The 19356-nt window shown below is 41.0% G+C and overlaps 1 protein-coding gene across 2 annotated transcripts in view; it reads right to left on the bottom strand.

The window, feature by feature from the left end:
- Nucleotides 1-18873, bottom strand: part of crmp1.S (collapsin response mediator protein 1 S homeolog) — a 35270-nt gene extending 16397 nt beyond the window's left edge. Inside the window, exons 1-5 of one of the 2 annotated variants that reach the window (XM_018243041.2) lie at nucleotides 17414-18873; nucleotides 5423-5511; nucleotides 3674-3858; nucleotides 1394-1558; nucleotides 569-630 (exon numbers count right to left, since the gene is read on the bottom strand). In XM_018243041.2, the coding sequence (XP_018098530.1) occupies nucleotides 569-630; nucleotides 1394-1558; nucleotides 3674-3858; nucleotides 5423-5511; nucleotides 17414-17782 (870 nt within the window). In that variant the 5' untranslated portion in view covers nucleotides 17783-18873. Of the gene's footprint in view, nucleotides 1-568; nucleotides 631-1393; nucleotides 1559-3673; nucleotides 3859-5422; nucleotides 5512-9087; nucleotides 9250-17413 lie in introns of those variants that run through there. The other variant, XM_018243042.2, reaches the window with a different exon arrangement.
- Between the last annotated feature and the right edge of the window lie 483 nt (nucleotides 18874-19356).

Genomic DNA, 19356 nt, shown 5'->3' with positions numbered 1-19356 from the left:
TCAGAATATCCCTATTTATATCATACTTGATTTAAAGGTGAACAACCCCTTTACATTTTTAGAATACAAAATTTTTCATGTGTATATATATATACAGGTATAGGACATATCCAGAATGCTCAGACCTGGGGTTTTCCGGATAAATATCTTTCAGTAATTTGGATCTTCATACTTTAAGTCTACTAGAAAATCATGTAAACATTAAATAAACCCAATAGGCTGGTTCTGCTTCCAATAAGGATTAATTATATCTTAGTTGGGATCAAGTACAAGCGACTGTTTTATTATTACAGAGAAAGGGGAAATAACTTTTTAATCTAAAAAAATTTAGATTATTTGATTATAATGGAGGAGTCTATGGGAGATGGCTTTCCGTAATTCGGAGCTTTCAGGATAACGTGTTTCCAGATAATGGATCCCATACCTATATATATATATATATAAAGACTGTTAATTGATGAGCCCCACTGGGTCCTCAGCAATTGCGGAATTATACCTCTACATTTTGATCTGCATATTGCAGCCATCAATATACCTTGTAGAAGTACGAGAAGTATTAAAGAAATACCTGGCTGTCAGTCATTTGGTATAGATCTTTGTAGGCCATGTACACCTGAAAAGAATTGACACCTGTTGGAAAAATAACAAGGAACATTGTTTTAAAAGATTTGCTGCTGACTTTGTGCTACAATCTTAAGTTCTATGTCCTGAAACTATACAGACTGTTCTGGAGAAAAACACATTAAAGGAACAGTTCAGTATAAAAATAAAAACTGGATAAAAACTGACAGGCTGTGCAAAATAAAAAATGTTTCTAATATAGATAGTTAACCAAAAATGTAATGTATAAAGGCTGGAGTGACTGGATGTCTAACATAATAGCCAGAACACTACTTCCTGCTTTTCAGCTCTCTAACTCTGAGTTAGTCAAGTGACTATAAGGGGGGCCACATGGGACATAACTGTTCAGTGAGTTTGTAATTGATCCTCAGCATTCAGCTCAGATTCAAAAGCAACCCATGTGGCTCCCCGTCAAGTCACTGATCAGTGGAAACCAAGAGCGCTGCAAAGCAGGAAGTAGTGTTCTGACTATTATGTTAGACATCCAGTCACTCCAGCCTTTATATATTACATTTTTGCCTAACTAACTATATTAGAAACATTTTTTATTTTGCCTAGCCTATCTGTTTACCCAGTTTTATTTTTATACTGAACTGTTCCTTTAAGCCGTACAGGATAAGACCAATGGACGTGAAGATTGCCAGGTGCAACCATGGACAGTTCTCCCATGAAGCAATGAACCTATATAGGGAGAAACTCAGCTCACAGCTAAAGACAGTACTGAGCTAGGGAACTAAATGAAAATGATGGCTCATGGTGCTCTTTCACAAACCTTTGTCTTGAATCAGGATGTCCAGTTCCTCTCGGATTCCATCGTACCAGCTGGTAATGTCCACATGAAGAGAGTAATCACAGCAAGATTTGGTGTCGGCTACCTCGTGCCACTTTTCAAAAGAGGCCAAGAGATTGGATCCAGGGTCTGGGACAACATGGTCAACTAAGGAGGAGAAGTAATATGTGTTGAGCCACTAGCAATCCCTTACAATCATTATTTTACTTTTGGTCTAAAATCCAAATGGAAATTATAAGGCAGGATGAATATGGATAAGTAAGTGATTGGGGGAAAAGAAAAGGAAGAGCGATGATAAGAAACAATAAGAGCGAAGGCCAAAATTAAAGCTAAGGGGCAAATTCACTAAAGGGCGAATTTTCGCCAGCAAAGGATCCGCGTAAAGGATCAGGTGTAAATTATTTACCACTACGCTAATTCACTAAGATGCAAAGTTGCGTCTCTGTAGCTGAATTCTGGCGCAGTTGTGCTAGCGTCAATTCATCAGCCAAAGCATTTCATAGCGAACTTTCGCTAGCGTTCATTTCTGCCTAGCGAGACCTCATTAGTACAGGTCAAGTATACTGTAAGTCGTTTAGACGACTTTATTAAAGATTTTGGTGCAAATGCTTGAAGTGGCCACAAAATAAAGACAAAAGAGATCCTCTAATGCCCTAGACATGAGCCCACCCTAAAACAAATGTTACATGCCCCTCAAATGGTTGGGAAAAAATTTTAACACAAAAATCTATAAAACTATAATAGTTAGGACTTTCGAAAGCCAATCCTGCTTTAAAATATGAAACTTTAGAACTTTTATGACTTTTCGGCATACAGGATATGATGTCACTGGCATAAGATTGAGGAGGATGTAGCTTCATTTTATCAGTTTGCCAGGTCTAAGGTGGCGAAGGAAACTCTGGCGAAAGAGGTAACGTTCTGTAAAATTCGCCTGCCGATAGGGTGCGAAACTGCGCTGGCGATGGTCTCTTTTGCTAGCAAATTATCCTCTACGACTGTTTGTAAACTGCCAATGTCCCCAGTGGATTGGATTTCTGGCGAATTTTCGCCAGCGACGCCCTTTGGTAAATCTGCTCCCATGTGTCATGGATATCCCAGTCTCTAGTCTACTAAGGCCAGCAATACTTGCCAGCACAGGTTAGGTCACTAAAGCACTAGCCGTAGTTAGTTAAACCATATTGGATGTCCCTTTTCACAGCGGAAACACTTTATCTCAACCTTTATAGGCAGAGAGCTGAACTTTGTGAAAGGCTTATATTCCATATCAATGTTCCACCATATCTTTGTACCACTAACAAAGAGTACATGAAGCCCCCAAAACTTTTTTTCTTTTTTTGCACCCATAACCAGCATAGGAGGCACTCATTTTTAGGGATGCACCGAATCCACGATTTGTGGAAGATTCGGCTGAATACCGAACCAAATCTGAATCCTAATTTGCATATGCAAATTAGAGGCAGAAAAGGAAAAAGTGGGCAAACATTTTTTTACTTCCTTGTTTTCTGACGGAAAGTAGCATGAGTTCCCTTCCCGCCCCTAATTTACATATGCAAATTCAGGTTCAGTTTGGCCAGGCACAAGGATTCGAATCCTGCTGAAAAAGGCTGAATCCTGGCCGAATCTCGGCCGAATCCCAAACCAAATCCTGGATTTGGTGCATCCCTGCTAATTTTCAACAATTTCTCAATCTTTTTACTGTTTCATATCTCTGGTTTACATCTCTGCCACCCCAATATGTTTTAAAGCGTATTAACAGAATAACGCATGCACATTAGAATAACATTTTATTGATGCCTCCATCATATATGATACTAGAGGTTTTAGTAGAGGACCCCTGGATATTAAATATACTTTATAATTATAATGTATATGAGATGAAACTATTCAAACTTTAGATACAGTTAATAATGCAATACAGGTATGGGACCTGTTATACAGAAATCTCGGGACCTGGGGTTTTCCGGATAACGGATCTTAATCTTCATACTTTAAATCCACTAGAAACATTAAATAAACCCAATAGGCTGATTCTGCTTCCAATAAGGATTAATTATATCTTAGTTTGGATCAAGTACAAGTTACTGTTTTATTATCACAGAGAAAAAGAAAATTATTTTTTACAATTTGGATTATTTGATTGTAATGGAGTCTATCGGAGATGGCCTTTCCAAAGTTTGGGTTTCTGGATAATGGGTTTCAGGACAATGGATCCCATAATTGTAATTAGCAGCAAGTATAAAATAAGAGAGCTTATATACTTACTGATCATAGTGGTTCCACCAGCCACAGCAGCCTTTGTGCCTTGGTAGAAGTCATCCAAAGTGCTCATACCCAGATATGGCTTCTGTAGGTAAGTGTTCACATCTATCCCGCCAGGAATAACCATGCGTCCATGGGCCTCGATTGTTTTCACTCCGCCTGGAACAATCAGGTTCTCTCCTATTTGTCTACAAGTTAAAAATGACCAATGAGTTTCACCAAGTTTCTACGAGAAAATTATGCCCATAAAATTTGTCATCCATAGACGTCAATGCATTTTGGCTACATTTCGAGGCTTTGTGAAATTTCAGCAAATCAAAACGGGTTCGATTCTCCCAGCACTATCAATGAGGAGTCAGGGAACAGGAAGGTGCGCTCAATATGGTGAACCATCAGTATTTATTCATTGAGTGTAGATTCCGTTACCATAGTGACTTGTACCTGCTCATAAAGAAGGCATCACTGTGACACCTGTTATCCCATTAATTGGGGGACAGAGATGGTTTTAGGATTGAGGCTTTTGGTTCCTAGTTGCCGACTCAACTGTGCAATTTCAGGTGTTTTGAGAGGGGGGGGATATATGGTGGCAGAGGCAATTCAGCATTCAGTGATTAAAGGAGAACAAAACCCTTTACTGCTAAAGGGCTGTGGTTGCCTTGGGTTGGTACAGAAGCACAAAACATAATGTACAATATTTCTAGCTACTTCTTTAGTTAAACTTTAAAGCTATATAAATACATGTTAATAATAATAATAATAATAAACTTTTGTTCCCATTTTAAGGAATCTGATGGGTGATAGTGCTCAGTGCTGCTGGTAAACAGTGTTAACATTAACACCCCACTGAACACAAACACTCTGATGGGTTGAAGTGGGTATCAGGCTTGATAAACGTTTAATTTAATTTTTCCTGACTATCCTTCTAGCATAATCATTAGGGATGCACTTAGTCCACTATTTGGGATTTGGTTGAATCCCCGAATCCTTCATGAAAGATTCGGCCGAATACCAAACCAAATCATAATTTGCACATGCAAATTAGGGACAGGAAGGGAAAAAGTGGGAAAAAATTTTTTTTTTACATCCTTGTTTTGTGACAAAATAATACGTGATTTTCTGACCCTAATTTACAAATGCAAGTTAGGATTTGGGTTCGGCCAGGCACAAGGATTCGGACAAATCATGCTGAAAAAGATTTAATCCCAAAACGTATCCTGGATTCGGTGCATCCCTAATAATGATATGGTCTCCAGTATGAGTATTTCTGCCTTATGGCTCTGTACCAAAATCCACTTCCAGGAAAAACAAAGAAATATTAGTCAGTCCAGTGGCGTAACTAGATGTTACTGGGCCCCACAGCAAATTAATTTTAGGGCCCCAAACATATCCACAGGTTGTCCTGTTTTACCAAAATCTATTGAAATTGTATATGAATTTGAGCCTCATGGGGCCCCCTATACCTCCTGGGCCCCCTGCAGCCGCAGGGTCTGCTTCCTCTGTAGTTACGCCCCTGAGTCAGTCTCTTCACTGCTGAGGGTCTTAGCTCACTACAAGGGTCACCTGACAATTCCCAAAAATTCTTTTCATTTGTACGTGCAAGCTAGCTTTAGCTTTCCAGAATATATTAGTTCACGGTTGCTGATACACACAATTTTGACGTAATTGTCAGCCTGCTGTTGTGTTTTAAGAGCGAACACAATTTTGTTTTTGTTTTGTTTTTGGTGTTCAGTATCAAACAGCAGGAACACCTACTTGATAAGGCCATCTTCTAGGTAAACATCTGCATAGAAAGACTGGTCATCATTAATAATTCTTCCTCCTTTTATCAGAAGTCTGTCGCTCTGTAAATAGAAAACACAGAAAGAGTCTATGAAATGCAACATCCCTTTCATTTTTAAGAATGTAAGGTATTAAAAGGCATGAATCTTAGCTAAAGTTCAATGTACAAGTCTGCCTCACCTATCAGGGCATGCTGGGAGCTGTAGTCTTATAAAACATAGAAGAAATTGTAATTGAACAGCACCACTCAATCTTTGTAGACTTAAAATGCCTTTATTGCAGCCTTCTGGGCATCACAGCGATGTTTCAGGCCTCAAATGGCCTTTTATCAACCATATACAGCATTTAAAAAAAAGACAGAATTGCAAACGATGGAATATAATCCTGGTGCTGCATAGGGAAGAATACAAGCAGTTGGTTTGGCATTATTAGCAGTTTGCTGCAGCTGCAGCTGGGGAATAATTGGGGGAGGACGGATTTGACCATTCATACTGTAAGGGCCTCATTTATCAAAGTGCGAATTTATCTGACTATTTTAATAAAAAAAGACCAACCTAACTAGAATCCATGATTGGACCTTATTTATTATTAAATAACCACAATTTTATCGGATCAGGGACAAACACGAAAAAATAGAGCGAAAATCAGAATCGTACGATTTTTATCTCAGATTTTTTTCCAGAATCGCACAATTTTTTCAGTCTTTTTCCTGAAAAGACTGAATTTTTCAGATTTTTGCCCGAAAAGTCAGATTTTCGGGCTAATTCCAGCACAGATCACAAAATCTTCCAAATAGGATAGGGACCTCTCCCATTGACTGATATACAACCTTGATAGGATTCAGACTTTTTCCATCCTCGAGGGTAGAATAAATCTCGAAAAATCCGAGTTTTTTTTTTCCACTAAAAATTTGGATTTTATAGTATTTCGAATTAGACTTTGAATTTTTAGAGTTTTTGCCATTCAGACTCTAATAAATAACCCCCTAAATGTAAGGGCAATTAAATGGCAACCCCAAGAGCTAAAAGAATGAGATGCTCCTTTCACTAAATATTCTGCACAAATAATTCATGGTCCATGATGTAATTGTCACTCGGGGTTCTACAAATCCTTTAAAAGGAGTTATAAAATAATAAGCATGTTTACTCCAGCTCTAGTGACGCCTAAAAAACATTTAGTAGGCAGAATGTATTGGTCATCTGGATGGTTGCTATGTGTTACTAAGACATGGAGCAAATGTTGCACCTGTTATGACACCGCTCCATGGGTTGTATTGACTAGGCAGGCAGACTTGAGTGCAGACAAATATAATACCCTTCTCCCTGGGTTTATAGAAATTTACCCACAATTCATCATTGCACTTGATCACAAGGCACATGCTTGTCAATGAATTCTGAAATATTAATGACAACTGCTGTACCTGCAATTAAGAAATATACGGTTTAGATACTAATCTTTGTTGGGGGGCTAACTCCCTGGAATCCCCCAATCAAGCCCCTAGATATTGGAGGGCTTGGCCCAGTTTAGCATAGAATAGATAACAATAACCAATAGGAAGACTTGCAGGAACATTGATATAATACACCTATTATTGGCTCACTCGTTATATAAAGGGAAAACACAAAATTTCTCTAGGACAGGTCTATCTAACCGTAAAGGTCCCCATACATGGGCCAATATAAGATGCCAGCAGATTAAGTTGAGCAGTGTATGGGGCCCTCCAATGGGCTTTACCAATCAATATCTGGTCAGAAGTTGGCCAGATGTCGATCGAGCAGGTTTAAAAATCCAGTTGGATCGAGGTACACATAGGTTTGTTGATGTGCTTCTTTATCCAACTGCAAATATTCTCCTTGTTGTGATCTGATTGTTGGACCCTAGGGCTAACAATCATATCGCCGACCTCTGTATGTAAGGCCATCTTAAGGCTATTTGTGGCCCTCCAAGGTATTTTACAGCCCTCTGCTTACCTATAGACTGCAGTCATCAGTCAGACATCATTTTGGTATAATCTGGACTATGAACATGTCCAAATATATTTCATTATTTTCTGAAAAATAATCTGACCACATCTGCACAGGTTTTTTCCCCTTAGTTATCAGTACATTTTCCCAAAAAATTTCTGTGCGTGGTAAAAACCAGGAAAAATTTGCTGGAAAAAAAAGAATTTTTCGGTTATTCCAAAGAAAATTCATATTATTTATGATTTTTGCCCTTAAACTACAAATTCTTCCGATTATTGCACAAAACCCAGCGCAGGTCAAAATATCTTTGGGACTTCTCCCATTAACTTATATAAAACCGCGGCAGGTCTGAGATGCCGGATTTTCAGATTTAGACTTTTTCCATCCTCGCTGTATGATAAATCCCAAAAAATTTGTGGGTTTTTTTCCTCACTAAAAATTCAGATTTTATAGTAAAAAAAACACTTTTTTTCGGGGTTTTGGCATTCAGAGTTTAATAAATAACCCTGTTTCAACTAATTGGCTGCATGTGGAATTGGACAATGCTGCACTAGGACCTGATCATTTTAACATGTATCGCAGCATTCCATCATCAATGGCTGAGCTGAGCACAGTTTCAACATCAACAGGCTATAAGATCAATAATATGAGGATGGAAGATGATTGGCAATGGAAAGAATGTACTCAGCTTTCCATACATTCTCCATACTATGTGAGAAATGAGAAACACCCACAGACCATTGGTTTAACAGAAGTAAAAAGGCACGTCCCTTGCACAAGCAATGGAAACCTATGCGCCCTTTGTGTTTCTATCCAATTGTGTGTCTTTTTATTTGAAGTGACATTTGCCTTAGAGAAAGCACAACTGGTTCAGAGATCTCCAGCCAGCACCTAAAACTGAAAGTATATGTAGAAAGACAAGTATGCCTCTATATCTATGCACCGTCCTATTAATATTCTTAAACATACAAAAAAATAAAGCTCTAAATTGTTTTACTGCTGACATGACCACTTTGGTGCTGTCAGTGAATGCTGGGAGTTGTAGTACAGCAGCTGCAGGTAGTACAGAGTTAGACATTATGGCCTAACCAATCAGCTGCCTGAAGAAATGCTGAAGGGAGCACTGCTGCTATGTGGCAATGGGAAGGTGGGTGAGGGGGTCGCTTTCAAACCCATGAGACAGTCATTGAAGCTATTGTCCTGATTCTGTTGTCTCTGCCATGGAGCACAAAATCAGCCTGCATTCCACTGAAGCCAAACAAGGAGGCCACACTCTTGTTCTTTTCTCATTTATACACTTGCCTTTGTGGAGCTGATGTAACAATCAGTGCTGAGGATACAATGGATAGGGGAAACAGGAGCTGTCCTAGTGCTGAAAGCCACTCACTCACCAACTACACAGCATTAGGGGCACATTCCCCACCCCATGCCCCTCTATCCAGTGCCCCAGGGAAGCCAAACTATAGACAGAACAGAACCTGCCGAGCCGCGACCCCAGTGATTCGGCCAGACAAAGGGAATTTCCTCCTGCTTTGCGCTCATTGCCGCTTCTAATCATCGCGTTCGATCGCTCTGCCCTGCTGCTGTCGCTCGCCCACTCCCCCCACTGCCCGTCGCTCTAACAAAGGACCGATGTCTGGTGCTGAAACCCCTCGGCTGTCCCGGTATTCTTACCGTTATATGGGGGATGCTCTTCTTCCCTTGGTAGGACATGGTTTGCCCTGGATACGGAGGATTCGTAATAAAACAAATAAGAGGGAAGTTACTTGTGCAGAGAAATAGGGGGATTTTATAAATGAACCTGCCACCTTTTTCGGCTGCAGCCAGGCAGGGAAGAGCCACCCCTAGAGGTTGAATAGAGCTCCTCCTACCGGCGCTGCGGCGCATTACACCCAGGATTTCACTACAAATCTTAGGCGTCTGTCATCCCATCATCACACACCAGAGAACCAATAAGAAGGCAGCAGAGCTCTCCCCATGCTCACACTGCAGGTATGTCATAGGCTGCTAGGGGCCCATTCACTCTGCTGATGTCTGATGGACTAGTCTAACTACACAGCACTGTAATGGCTACAGCTAATCCTATACACGTGCATAGAACACAGTCATGTCTAACTTGCTTCTAGTTTCTAGGAACAGACATGTCTCATACTGTTAATATTTAGTATCTTACAGAATGACTATTCCTAGCAATGTTTCAGTTGGCCTTTGTTTATTTTTTACAGTTTTCCTTTTCTCTTCAGATTCTTTCCAGTTTTCAAATGGGGGGTCACTGACCCCAGCAGCCAATTAACGATTGCTCTAAGAGGCCACAGTTGTATGGGTATTGTTTCTGTTTATCATTTATCTTTCTTTTTATTCACATTCCTGACTCTCTTTCCAACCACTGCCTGGTTGCTAGGTTAAATTGGACCCTAGCGACCAGATAGCTGCTGAAATTCCAAACAGGTGGGCTGCTTAACCAAATAGTAAAAAAATCGAAAGATGCAAATAATATAAAAAATGCAGATCAATTACAAATTGTCTCTCTACATCCTAGGTGAACAATCCCTTTAATATTCACATAGCTATAAAGCAATTCCATGCATATACCCTAAATCTATATGGTAACATTAATCATTTGAGTTGTTTAAAATTCAACAGACCCCCTAAAAATAGGTATCCAGGAGTATCCAGAGTATACAGTCAGGAGCATTCTCTCTGGAACTACTGTGTATGCTACCTACAAGGAATAAAACAACCTATAAGCAATAATGTATTCTGTCCCACTACCCCAATTTTGAATGAACTTTTTACAAGTCTCTTCAGTTTGGAATTTCAGCAGCCATTCAGTGATACAAGTGATAAAACTGGAAGATGAATGTGAATAGGTGAGGCCTGAATACAAAGAAAAGTAAGAGAATGTAACAATAAAAATAAAATGGAGCTTGTCTTAGTGCTGGGGTCAGAAGAAGAATGAGAAGAAGAAGAAGAAGAAGAAGAAGAAGAAGAAGAAGAAGAAGAAGAAGAAGAAGAAAATGATTAAGAAGAAAATGATTAAGAAGAAAATGATTAAGAAGAAGATACAGAAGAAGAAGAAGAGGCAGAAGAAGAAGAAAGAGGAAGAAGAAGTGGCAGAAGAAGAAGACACAGAAGAAGAAGGAGAAGAAGAAGAGGCAGAAGAAGAAGAAGAAGAAGAAGAAGAAGAAGAAGAGGCATAATAATAAGAAGAAGAAGAAGAGGAAGAAGAAGAAGAGTCAGAAGAAGAAGAAAGAAGAAGAAGAGGCAGAAGAAGACAAATCATTAATAAACTATAATACATAAAAAAATTGAAGACCAATTGAAAAGTTGCTAGGAAAAGCAAATTCTCTAACATACTAAAAGTTTACTTAAAGGGGAACAATGTCTGTAAGGCCAGATTTACCGAGGGCTCGATTTCTGTACTGTGCCAATTCAAGCCAAACTGGTGTTTTATGCACATTTGCCAAAAATACCATCACTATAAACTGTACTGACATGAATAATCTTTTTTTTTTTTTTTACACCAGCTGCAACTTTCTTCTTTATATGAAAGTCTTCAGGGAAAACCACCCTAGTAAATGGTGATAAAATACACCATAAACATTCTGAGTATAAATTCCCCATTATAGTAACATAATAGGTAAGCACATCTGCATACATCTGCATGCCTTAAAGGCAAACTATGTTCATATGTTTAAAGACAATGATCCCTCGTCAGCTTCTATCCCTCACAATCATAATATTGTTGCAAGCAATGCAAGGAATGTTATATTCACTGCAATTGTTTGTATGCCTTGACATCAATTGATTTTCTCTTTTAGTTTCAATATTACCCGATAGTACAATTACAGCTACAATGAATGTTTGCTTCTATATTATGCCATTTACTCTTTCAGAACTGTTAATGCATCGCCTCTATACAAACCGAAAGCTTTAACTGAGGACAGAGCCACGTGCCCACTAGTGATGTGTGTGTTGGCCCGATACCCGCGGGACCCTCCGGTTGCGGTTGGCTCTCCCCACCCGCCACCTTGCACTGCCGGTCTGCCGGCTTTTTTTTATAGACACGCCTTATTGTCCGTCCCTTTTTGTGACATCATCGGCAGGGTGCAGCGGGTCTATAAAAGGAACCCAGAAGTTGCTGGCGGGCGCTGGCTCACGGGGGGACAGCTAGGGTCGGATGCGGGTAGAACCCAACCCTGTCCACCTGTTCTAAAGTGCCACCCTGGCTGAGTGCTGCACTCACTGTTCTGTGGTGCTAAAGCTAATATCATTACAGGTATGGGTATCCAAAAACCCTTTATCCAGAAAGCTCTAAATTACGGGAAGGCCACCTCCCAGAAATGATTTCCTTTTTCTCTGTAATAATAAAACAGTAGCTTGTACTTGATCCCAACTAAGATATAATTAATCCTTATGGGAAGCAAAACCAGCCTATTGGGTTTATTTAATATTTATATGATTTTCTAGTAGACTTAAGGTATGAAGATCCAAATTACGTAAAGATCTAAAACAGCAGTTATTCCAAATAAAAATAATGGCTAAATATCATAAAAATTCAGATTAGAAACATTTTTAGTAACCATAAGTGATGGGCAAATTTATTCGGCAGGCACGGATTTGCAGCGAAGTTTCCTGAATTCGTGATGGCGAATGCTTTTGCTAAAACCGCCGCAAAAATTCGCTGTGGTAAAATTTGATGCAACAAAAAAAATTGTCGCTTCTCTAAATTCTTGCACGTCAAATTATTCGGATGCCAGTTGACTTTAATGCATTTGGACAAAAGATTTGTGCATATAAAAATTGTCTCTTGTGACGAAATTGTCGCAAAATAATTTTGATGCGTTTCGTGAATTTTTCGCTGTTTCATGAATTTTTTTGGAGTTTTGCAAATTTCTCGGCGAAGCAAGACGGGACTAGTTACCATTTACTTTGGAAAATTTTGAAACCAGTACTGTATTACCAAAGCAATGCCCTCATTGCTATACTGAGAGATGTGGATTCAGGGCAGGTTTCAGACCCTTCCTGCTCAATAAAGTTGGAAATGTGAATGGACCCCCATGCCAGGGTCGCTTGATGCAGTCCTATATAGTTAGCTCCAGTGAGGAGCTTGTTATAATACCATGATGACCAGCTTGGGGTGGGCTAGTTCACTTTTTGGAGACGTCTTGCTAACTTCCAAGATGTGATTAAATGCTATGGAGATGAGCCACGACTTGGACACTTTAGAGGAGAACTAAAGCTTAACAAAGAATTGGGTAGAAATGCTACACATTATGTTTTAGTAGCTGAAGGTGAAAACAGCCCTTTAGCAGGGAAGATCTGTGTCTCCAAAGATGCCCCAGTAGCTCGCCATCTTCTTTTCTGCTGATTCACTGCACATGCTCTGTGCTGCTGTCACTTACTGAGCTTAGGGACGACTCACAACTAGGGTTGCCACCTTTATTGAAAAAGATTACCGGCCAGTGGGGGGCGGGCACAAAAAGGGGGTGGCCTGTGATGTAAAAAGGGGTGGAGCCACGTGACGTGCCGCCAAAGGGGCAGAGCAAAATCGCAGCAATGTCCACAGCGCTGGAAAAAAGGTAAGTTCTGCACGATTGGGGTCAGGCCAAGGGCTTTTATTAAAGGGTATTACAAATTACCGTCAACTGCATTGCCGGTAAATTTGTAATACCGGCCCCGGCCTTGGCAGGTAAAATACCAGCCGGGTGGCAACTCTACTCACAACATAGAAAATATGCTTGAGGATTTCCAACAAGTCCTAAGCTTAGCTTTTCAAGAGCTTCCCAACTGTGCATGTGCAGGTCAATGACACTCAAAAGTTGGCCTTACGAGATCCAAGATGAGGAGCTCCTATCGTCAAGTATTATGACTTGGATCATTATGGATATAGGGCATCTAAGTAAGTAAGTTCAGTATATAACAATAATGCACACCTTCCTATTTAATAGTAAGTTCCCCCCATGGTTGAACCTCCGGGCCTTCCTTCCATGGATGATAATATAACATAACATACAAACACCTAGGTATCTTCACTACATCAACCACATCCCTACAAAGAAGCTCCTTAGCTCCTTATGTTTTGTGGCTTGTGGGGAAATAAGAGACTGTTTCTACTCTTGCAGACAGCAGACACCTTAATAGATGTTTTTAAATGAAGACTTAAGGCAAATCTTACAACCTTTCTCTTGGGGCTTTCAATTAAAACTCCAGCTGCCAACAAGGCTTCCTGAATTTGGCTGCGGAAGATTCCCTTAGTTTTGGAAGAAAACCCTTCTATCAAACCAACAGACCTTGATATCAAAAATAAAGTGGGTCAGATCCTTGGAAACTATATAATCCCAAGTATCACAAGCAAAACTTATTCTGGGATAACACTTACTTCTATGCCACATTAGCTCCAACATTATCCAAATGGACTTAAAAGTAAGGGATGTGCAGATTATGGTCAACATTTTGGTAGAAAAAGATATTAGGTAGGGTCAGTACCCCCCGTATATTTGGTTGCTGGATCTGTTTCATCGCATGATAACTGATACACACACCTGTTCCCCCTAGCTCTAGCTAAACTACAAGTGTAGTAAATATCTAAATAAATTAGACAGTGAGGGAGTGAGAGGCAGTTGAGTGCTGACACCGAATATATATTTAATAATAATTAAATAATAATAACCATTGACATCGTGGAGACTATTAGCTATGGTAGCATTTACTTTATTTTCAGTAACTAATCTTAGGTGTCAGAATGATTATCCATGCCCAACTCAAAGGCAGAAGATCTGAGTGGCTGTGCTGTAGAAGTTCATGATGCTAAACATACATGAAGGGCATAAAAGCTTTCTGCTCATGTACATTTAACAGTTTCCATTTTTTTTTTTATATTAATCATAGGCGACAGGGCTCCGGACACTGCTGCACTACACTATATTGCTGAAATATTTCAACATGAGAACCAAAAAAACATTTGGTTTCACAATCAGAATAAAGCCATAACTGTAGGCAATATGTGCTGGACTTGACGCAACTCTTTCAACCTTTAAATCTGTTTGTTATGCCTCAAGCAACTCACTGAAGCTCCAACCAATGGCACCATTTTTTGCCAAACCAGACCATTAATTCACCTTCAACAGTTATGGTAATGTCTGATCCTATGTCAAGTCTGACACAGAGCTACACTTCATCTGTACCCAATAAACTCTCCATGATATGAAGCTCTTGCCAAACTGCTAAATCCAGATGGAGACTGCATCCCTCCAAATAGATGAGGATCGATTTATCCAACTGTAAAATTGGGGACTACAGATCCACCATGCAACATGGGTCTTTTATAGGGGAAAATGTGAACCATGGAAAAGCCTATTGTTACGCCTTAAGACATATGAACAGTCAGGGATTTCCTAAATCTTTATACCATAAAAGACATTTGACCAGTGCCCAATGTCATGTCCATGCTCTTCTCCTTCTGGTTAAGAAAGATAACTTTGAAGAACTTTACGAGTTCTCCTTCCTTGCCCAGCCAGATCCTTGATCCTCATTGCTCCAGGCAACTTCTCCAACAAAATTCCTCCAGGCAAACAAAATCCACCTGGAACTGAAATCAACTTCATCACTACCTCTAAATATATTCATCTGAACTGAGACCATCTTAGTGTCACTTAGTACTTAAACCTTCCAGTCTCTTTATCTGTAGGCCCAAACTTATACTTTCCTCTACCTTAATTAGCACTTAGTGTCTACTCTATTCTGATTACTATCCTGAAAAGTTTCCATACTTTTAGTATAGTACTTATGCCTCACGAGGAAACTTCGGGCAACTTCTGAAATCCAAAGTGATTTGTATACTATCCTGCCGGCGATTCGTATTCTTGCCGGCAGGAAGGCATTTCGGGGAGATTAGTCGCCTGAAGTAGAGAAGATTTGTCACTGGGCTACTACCCTTAGAAATCAGTTTTGTGATCCACCCAGCAGTGGCCAGTTCCAAACAAGGCTAGTTCTTCATATAAATGTGGATGGGAAAGACTGTTGTAGGTCAGTCTCACCATTCTCAATCTGGATCATTGATCCATTTCAGAACATTGGCTTTCACTGCGTATGGAGAAAAGTCACAGGTTCTGTTTGGTCAATGCTTTGCTTGAGAAGACTACTAAACAAAGAGGAGCCAAACTGCTAACTGCATATGCTTGTATCTAACAAGTCAAATGAAAGTATCTAGTGCAGGGGTCCCGAACCACCCGGCTGCGGCCCAAAAGTGCACTGGGCCACCGAGCCCAGTGCGCAAAAACGAGGCACGCCGAATTGGACCTGCGCGTCCAAATTTGCAGCCGACCCTGCCCAACCACCTCTGACCTCTCCCCCAGCCGACCCCATCCCGCCGACCCCACCGCCCGGTCCTCGCAAAAAAGAAAAATTTTGGCACCAGTCCCCAGTCCAGAAAAGGTTGGGGAACCGTGATCTAGTGGTTCTGTCAGCTGAACAATGTATCACATCCAGCTATTTAATGACACAAGTATGGCTGCACTAACCTACAATGCATGTGTTTGCCCATCATGGAGGCTGTAGGGAGAAAGCATTGTATATTGATTACACTGTAAGTAAATCCTGGGAAGTTAAACAGCTGTCAAACAAACTGGGAGAGCAAAGCAGGGACATTAATCTTGACAGGGGGAGCCAGGGCTGCAATACCAATGGATATATAAGGCTACTTATTGCTACTGGTTTATTATTTCTTTTCCTTCTGGCAATTCAGACTTGACATCCAATTCTGAAGTCAAGGACATTAACATGTAAAGTAAGTGTGTTAGGGATGGGATTTAGCCTTAGTGATGAGATACAGACAGCAGGCCTACCAATCTCAACACCACTTCTCTTTGTTACACTGATTTGCAACAGAAAAGACTTGAAATATAAGAGGTTGAAGTCCTACTGTTTATTGAGTCCATGGAAACCTATTTCCTTATAGATTATTATATATTATAATTTCCACCCAACTGAAGATCTTTCTGCCCAGTGACTGAATGCTGATTTGCTGAACTCTCATTAACTCTGAAAACGTATAGCTAATGAACCCATAGACTCTCACCTGTGGACTTAATTATTCAGTTACCATTACGCATCATTTTTCCCATATATGAATATGATTCATTGAGTACAATGCCTTAATTCGAGCTGAAATGCTTTAAAATGTTTTTGTTCTATAAAAAAAAAGTCATTATAGCACTTGATTACAAGCTCCTAGGCTCAAGGATCCAAATCCACTGCCAGCAGCATGACTATTGCAGATGAAAGTGACGCCACTGTCTCTTTTAAGTATTTTAATCATTGGGGAGGGGTGTTACAGAGAGAGATAGAGAGAGAATATAGAGAGAGAGAGAGAGAGAGAGAGAGAGAGAGAGAGAGAGAGAGAGAGAGAGAGATGATAGATAGATAGATAGATAGATAGATAGATAGATAGATAGATAGATAGATAGATAGATAGATAGATAGATAGATAGATAGATAATAGACAGAGAGAGAGAGAGAGAGAGAGAGAGAGAATAAGAGAGAGAGATAGGAGATACGAGATACAGTAGATGATAGAGAGAGAATGAGAGAGAGAGAGAGAGAGAGAAAGAGAAAGAGAGAGAGAGAGAGAGAGAGAGAGAGAGAGAGAATAAGAGAGAGAGATAGGAGATAGGAGATACAGTAGATGATAGAGAGAGAGAGAATGAAAGAATAAGAGAGAGAGAGAGAGAAAGAGAGAGAGAGAGAGAGAGAGAGAATAAGAGAGAGAGAGAGAATGAGAGAGAGAGAGATAGAATAAGAGAGAGAGAGAGAATAAGAGAGAGAGAGAATAAGAGAGAGAGAGAATGAGAGAGAGAGAGAGAGAGAGAGAGAGAGAGAGAGAGAGAGAGAGAATGAATGAATGAATAAGAGAGAGAGAGAGAATGAATAAGAGAGATATGGCCCCAGCAGGTCCTGATCTCCCAGTGATGTTGATTAAATCACAGGCCTCTCCCCATACCTTGCCATTGTCCTGTCCCTGCAGCAGCTCTTTGCCTCGGGTGTATTTGATCTCAATACCGGGGGTTCTGTCGTCTCTTTCCCAGGGGGAGGTGATGACGGAGCCGGAGATCTCAGTCACATCGCTGGCTGTCTCGCTGAAATTGTCGCAGCCCATGTCGTTTCTGCTGCTGCTCCTGGGGGTGCGGGTCCCTTTCTTCCCCGCGCTGTTCGCGTCAAAATCAATGGTTTTGTTTTCATAGGCCCCTTCTACATTAGCGAACATCCCCCCATACTTGACTCGGGGGGTCTGAGCGGTGGTGCCCGGCCGGGCCAGATACACGGGGAGATCATCTTCCTTATAATTCCAGTTGCTTCTCCGGCTGTCCATGCTGAGCTCAATCACTGGCAGACTGTGTCGCTGCTGCTGCTGCTGCCGCCGGGGCTGACGATCATATAAAATAACGCAGGGGCGAGTGGATGGGAAGAATCTGCCGGTGAATGAGTCTTGTTGTTACAGACAGACGTGAGATAAACAGCGACAGAGCAACGTAGATGTAACAGGGAGCAGCCCGGGAGATGTTGGTGCTGATGCTGCTGATGGACTGGATGGGGGTGACTCCTTTTCTAGAGATGCGACAGAGCCGCAGCCACTCACTCCCTCTGTATCAGACTGTGCAGCTCAATGGGGACACCTGCAGGGAAATCGCACCTCCTCCCACCGACTCTTCCCCTCCCTTCTCTCACCTGCAACTGCCTGAGAAATAGACCTGCTGCTGTTGTGTCTCAGTCTGGAGGGGCTGATATTACCCATATATTCCACATAATCAGATTTAGCTACAGGGACCCGCAATGCAGAATTCTGCCAGCAACAAGTATATGTAACTGTTTCCCTTTCCTAGAAATCTACCAGAGATTTATTTACTGAAATACTCTTTGTACTGGGGTTCTCCTGCTGTTGGGGAGTAACTACAACTCCCAGCATCCCCTGACAGTGGTGTAATAGATGTAACTGGGCCCCACAGCAAATTTATTTTAGGGCCCCCAAAATAGCCAGAGGTTGTTCAATCAAGGTTTTGCCCAGTATGTGTCAGTATGTAAAACTTTAAAAGGGAGAACACACATGTGCTCAGAGCTCTCTTCCTGGATCCCACCATGTGGGAAGGTGGGTACAGAAGAGGGTCTGGACAGTATCAGGCCCCAAGTTAGGGAAAGTGTATTTAGTTGTAGGAGTTTATGTTATAGTTGCTCTAGGAGCAAAGATAGTGGCAGATTATTTTAGTGAGCAGTTTTCTGCCTTCGACAAGGAGAGTAGTTGGGGTTAGCGCCCTTGTGGTGATCAAACTGCCAGACAGGGGCACAAGTGGGTGAGCTCAGGAGCAGAGAAAGTGCCAAGGAGCAAGATACCCTGTGGGATCCCTAGTGCTGGGAAAAATCACAAAGACAGTGTGAAGGTTTTCCACTGTTGCTGTGAGTGTACTGCCTGATTTCTGTGAACAAATCCACTGCCTGAATGTTTAATAAATAAGTTCTTGTTTTGAAGCAACCCCTGGACTGCTGTTATTCCCAATTTTGCTTGATCTGTGCACCAGGGGACACCCAGGCTCCATACACACTGCTGGGAGTTGCAGGGAGTTGCCCATAGCCTCAGGGTGCCTGGGATACACTAGCAGCAAGTCACACTACTCATACACTTCTCAGGCACGCCCACCGGTGTGTTACATAGTCTATTGCAGTTGCCTATCAATGTTATACAATATTTTCCTATGGTAGATTAGCGTGCTCCCTTCTAGACCTGACATCATAGCTTGAGTGGAGGAAAGCCACAGCATTTATTATACTTTATTTTGGGAGGTGGAGTGCGATTCATGCATGCAATCTAATCTACGCAGGCGTCGGATGAACAGGTATCTGCTCTTGTACCACAGGGGAAAATGAATGGACCTGTACCACTAAATAGAGAAA

This window comes from Xenopus laevis, chromosome 1S, assembly GCF_017654675.1.
Source record: "Xenopus laevis strain J_2021 chromosome 1S, Xenopus_laevis_v10.1, whole genome shotgun sequence".
NCBI lineage: Eukaryota > Metazoa > Chordata > Amphibia > Anura > Pipidae > Xenopus > Xenopus laevis.
The sequence above is the reverse complement of the archived record's forward strand: the minus strand, read 5'-3'. Positions and strand labels throughout refer to the sequence as shown.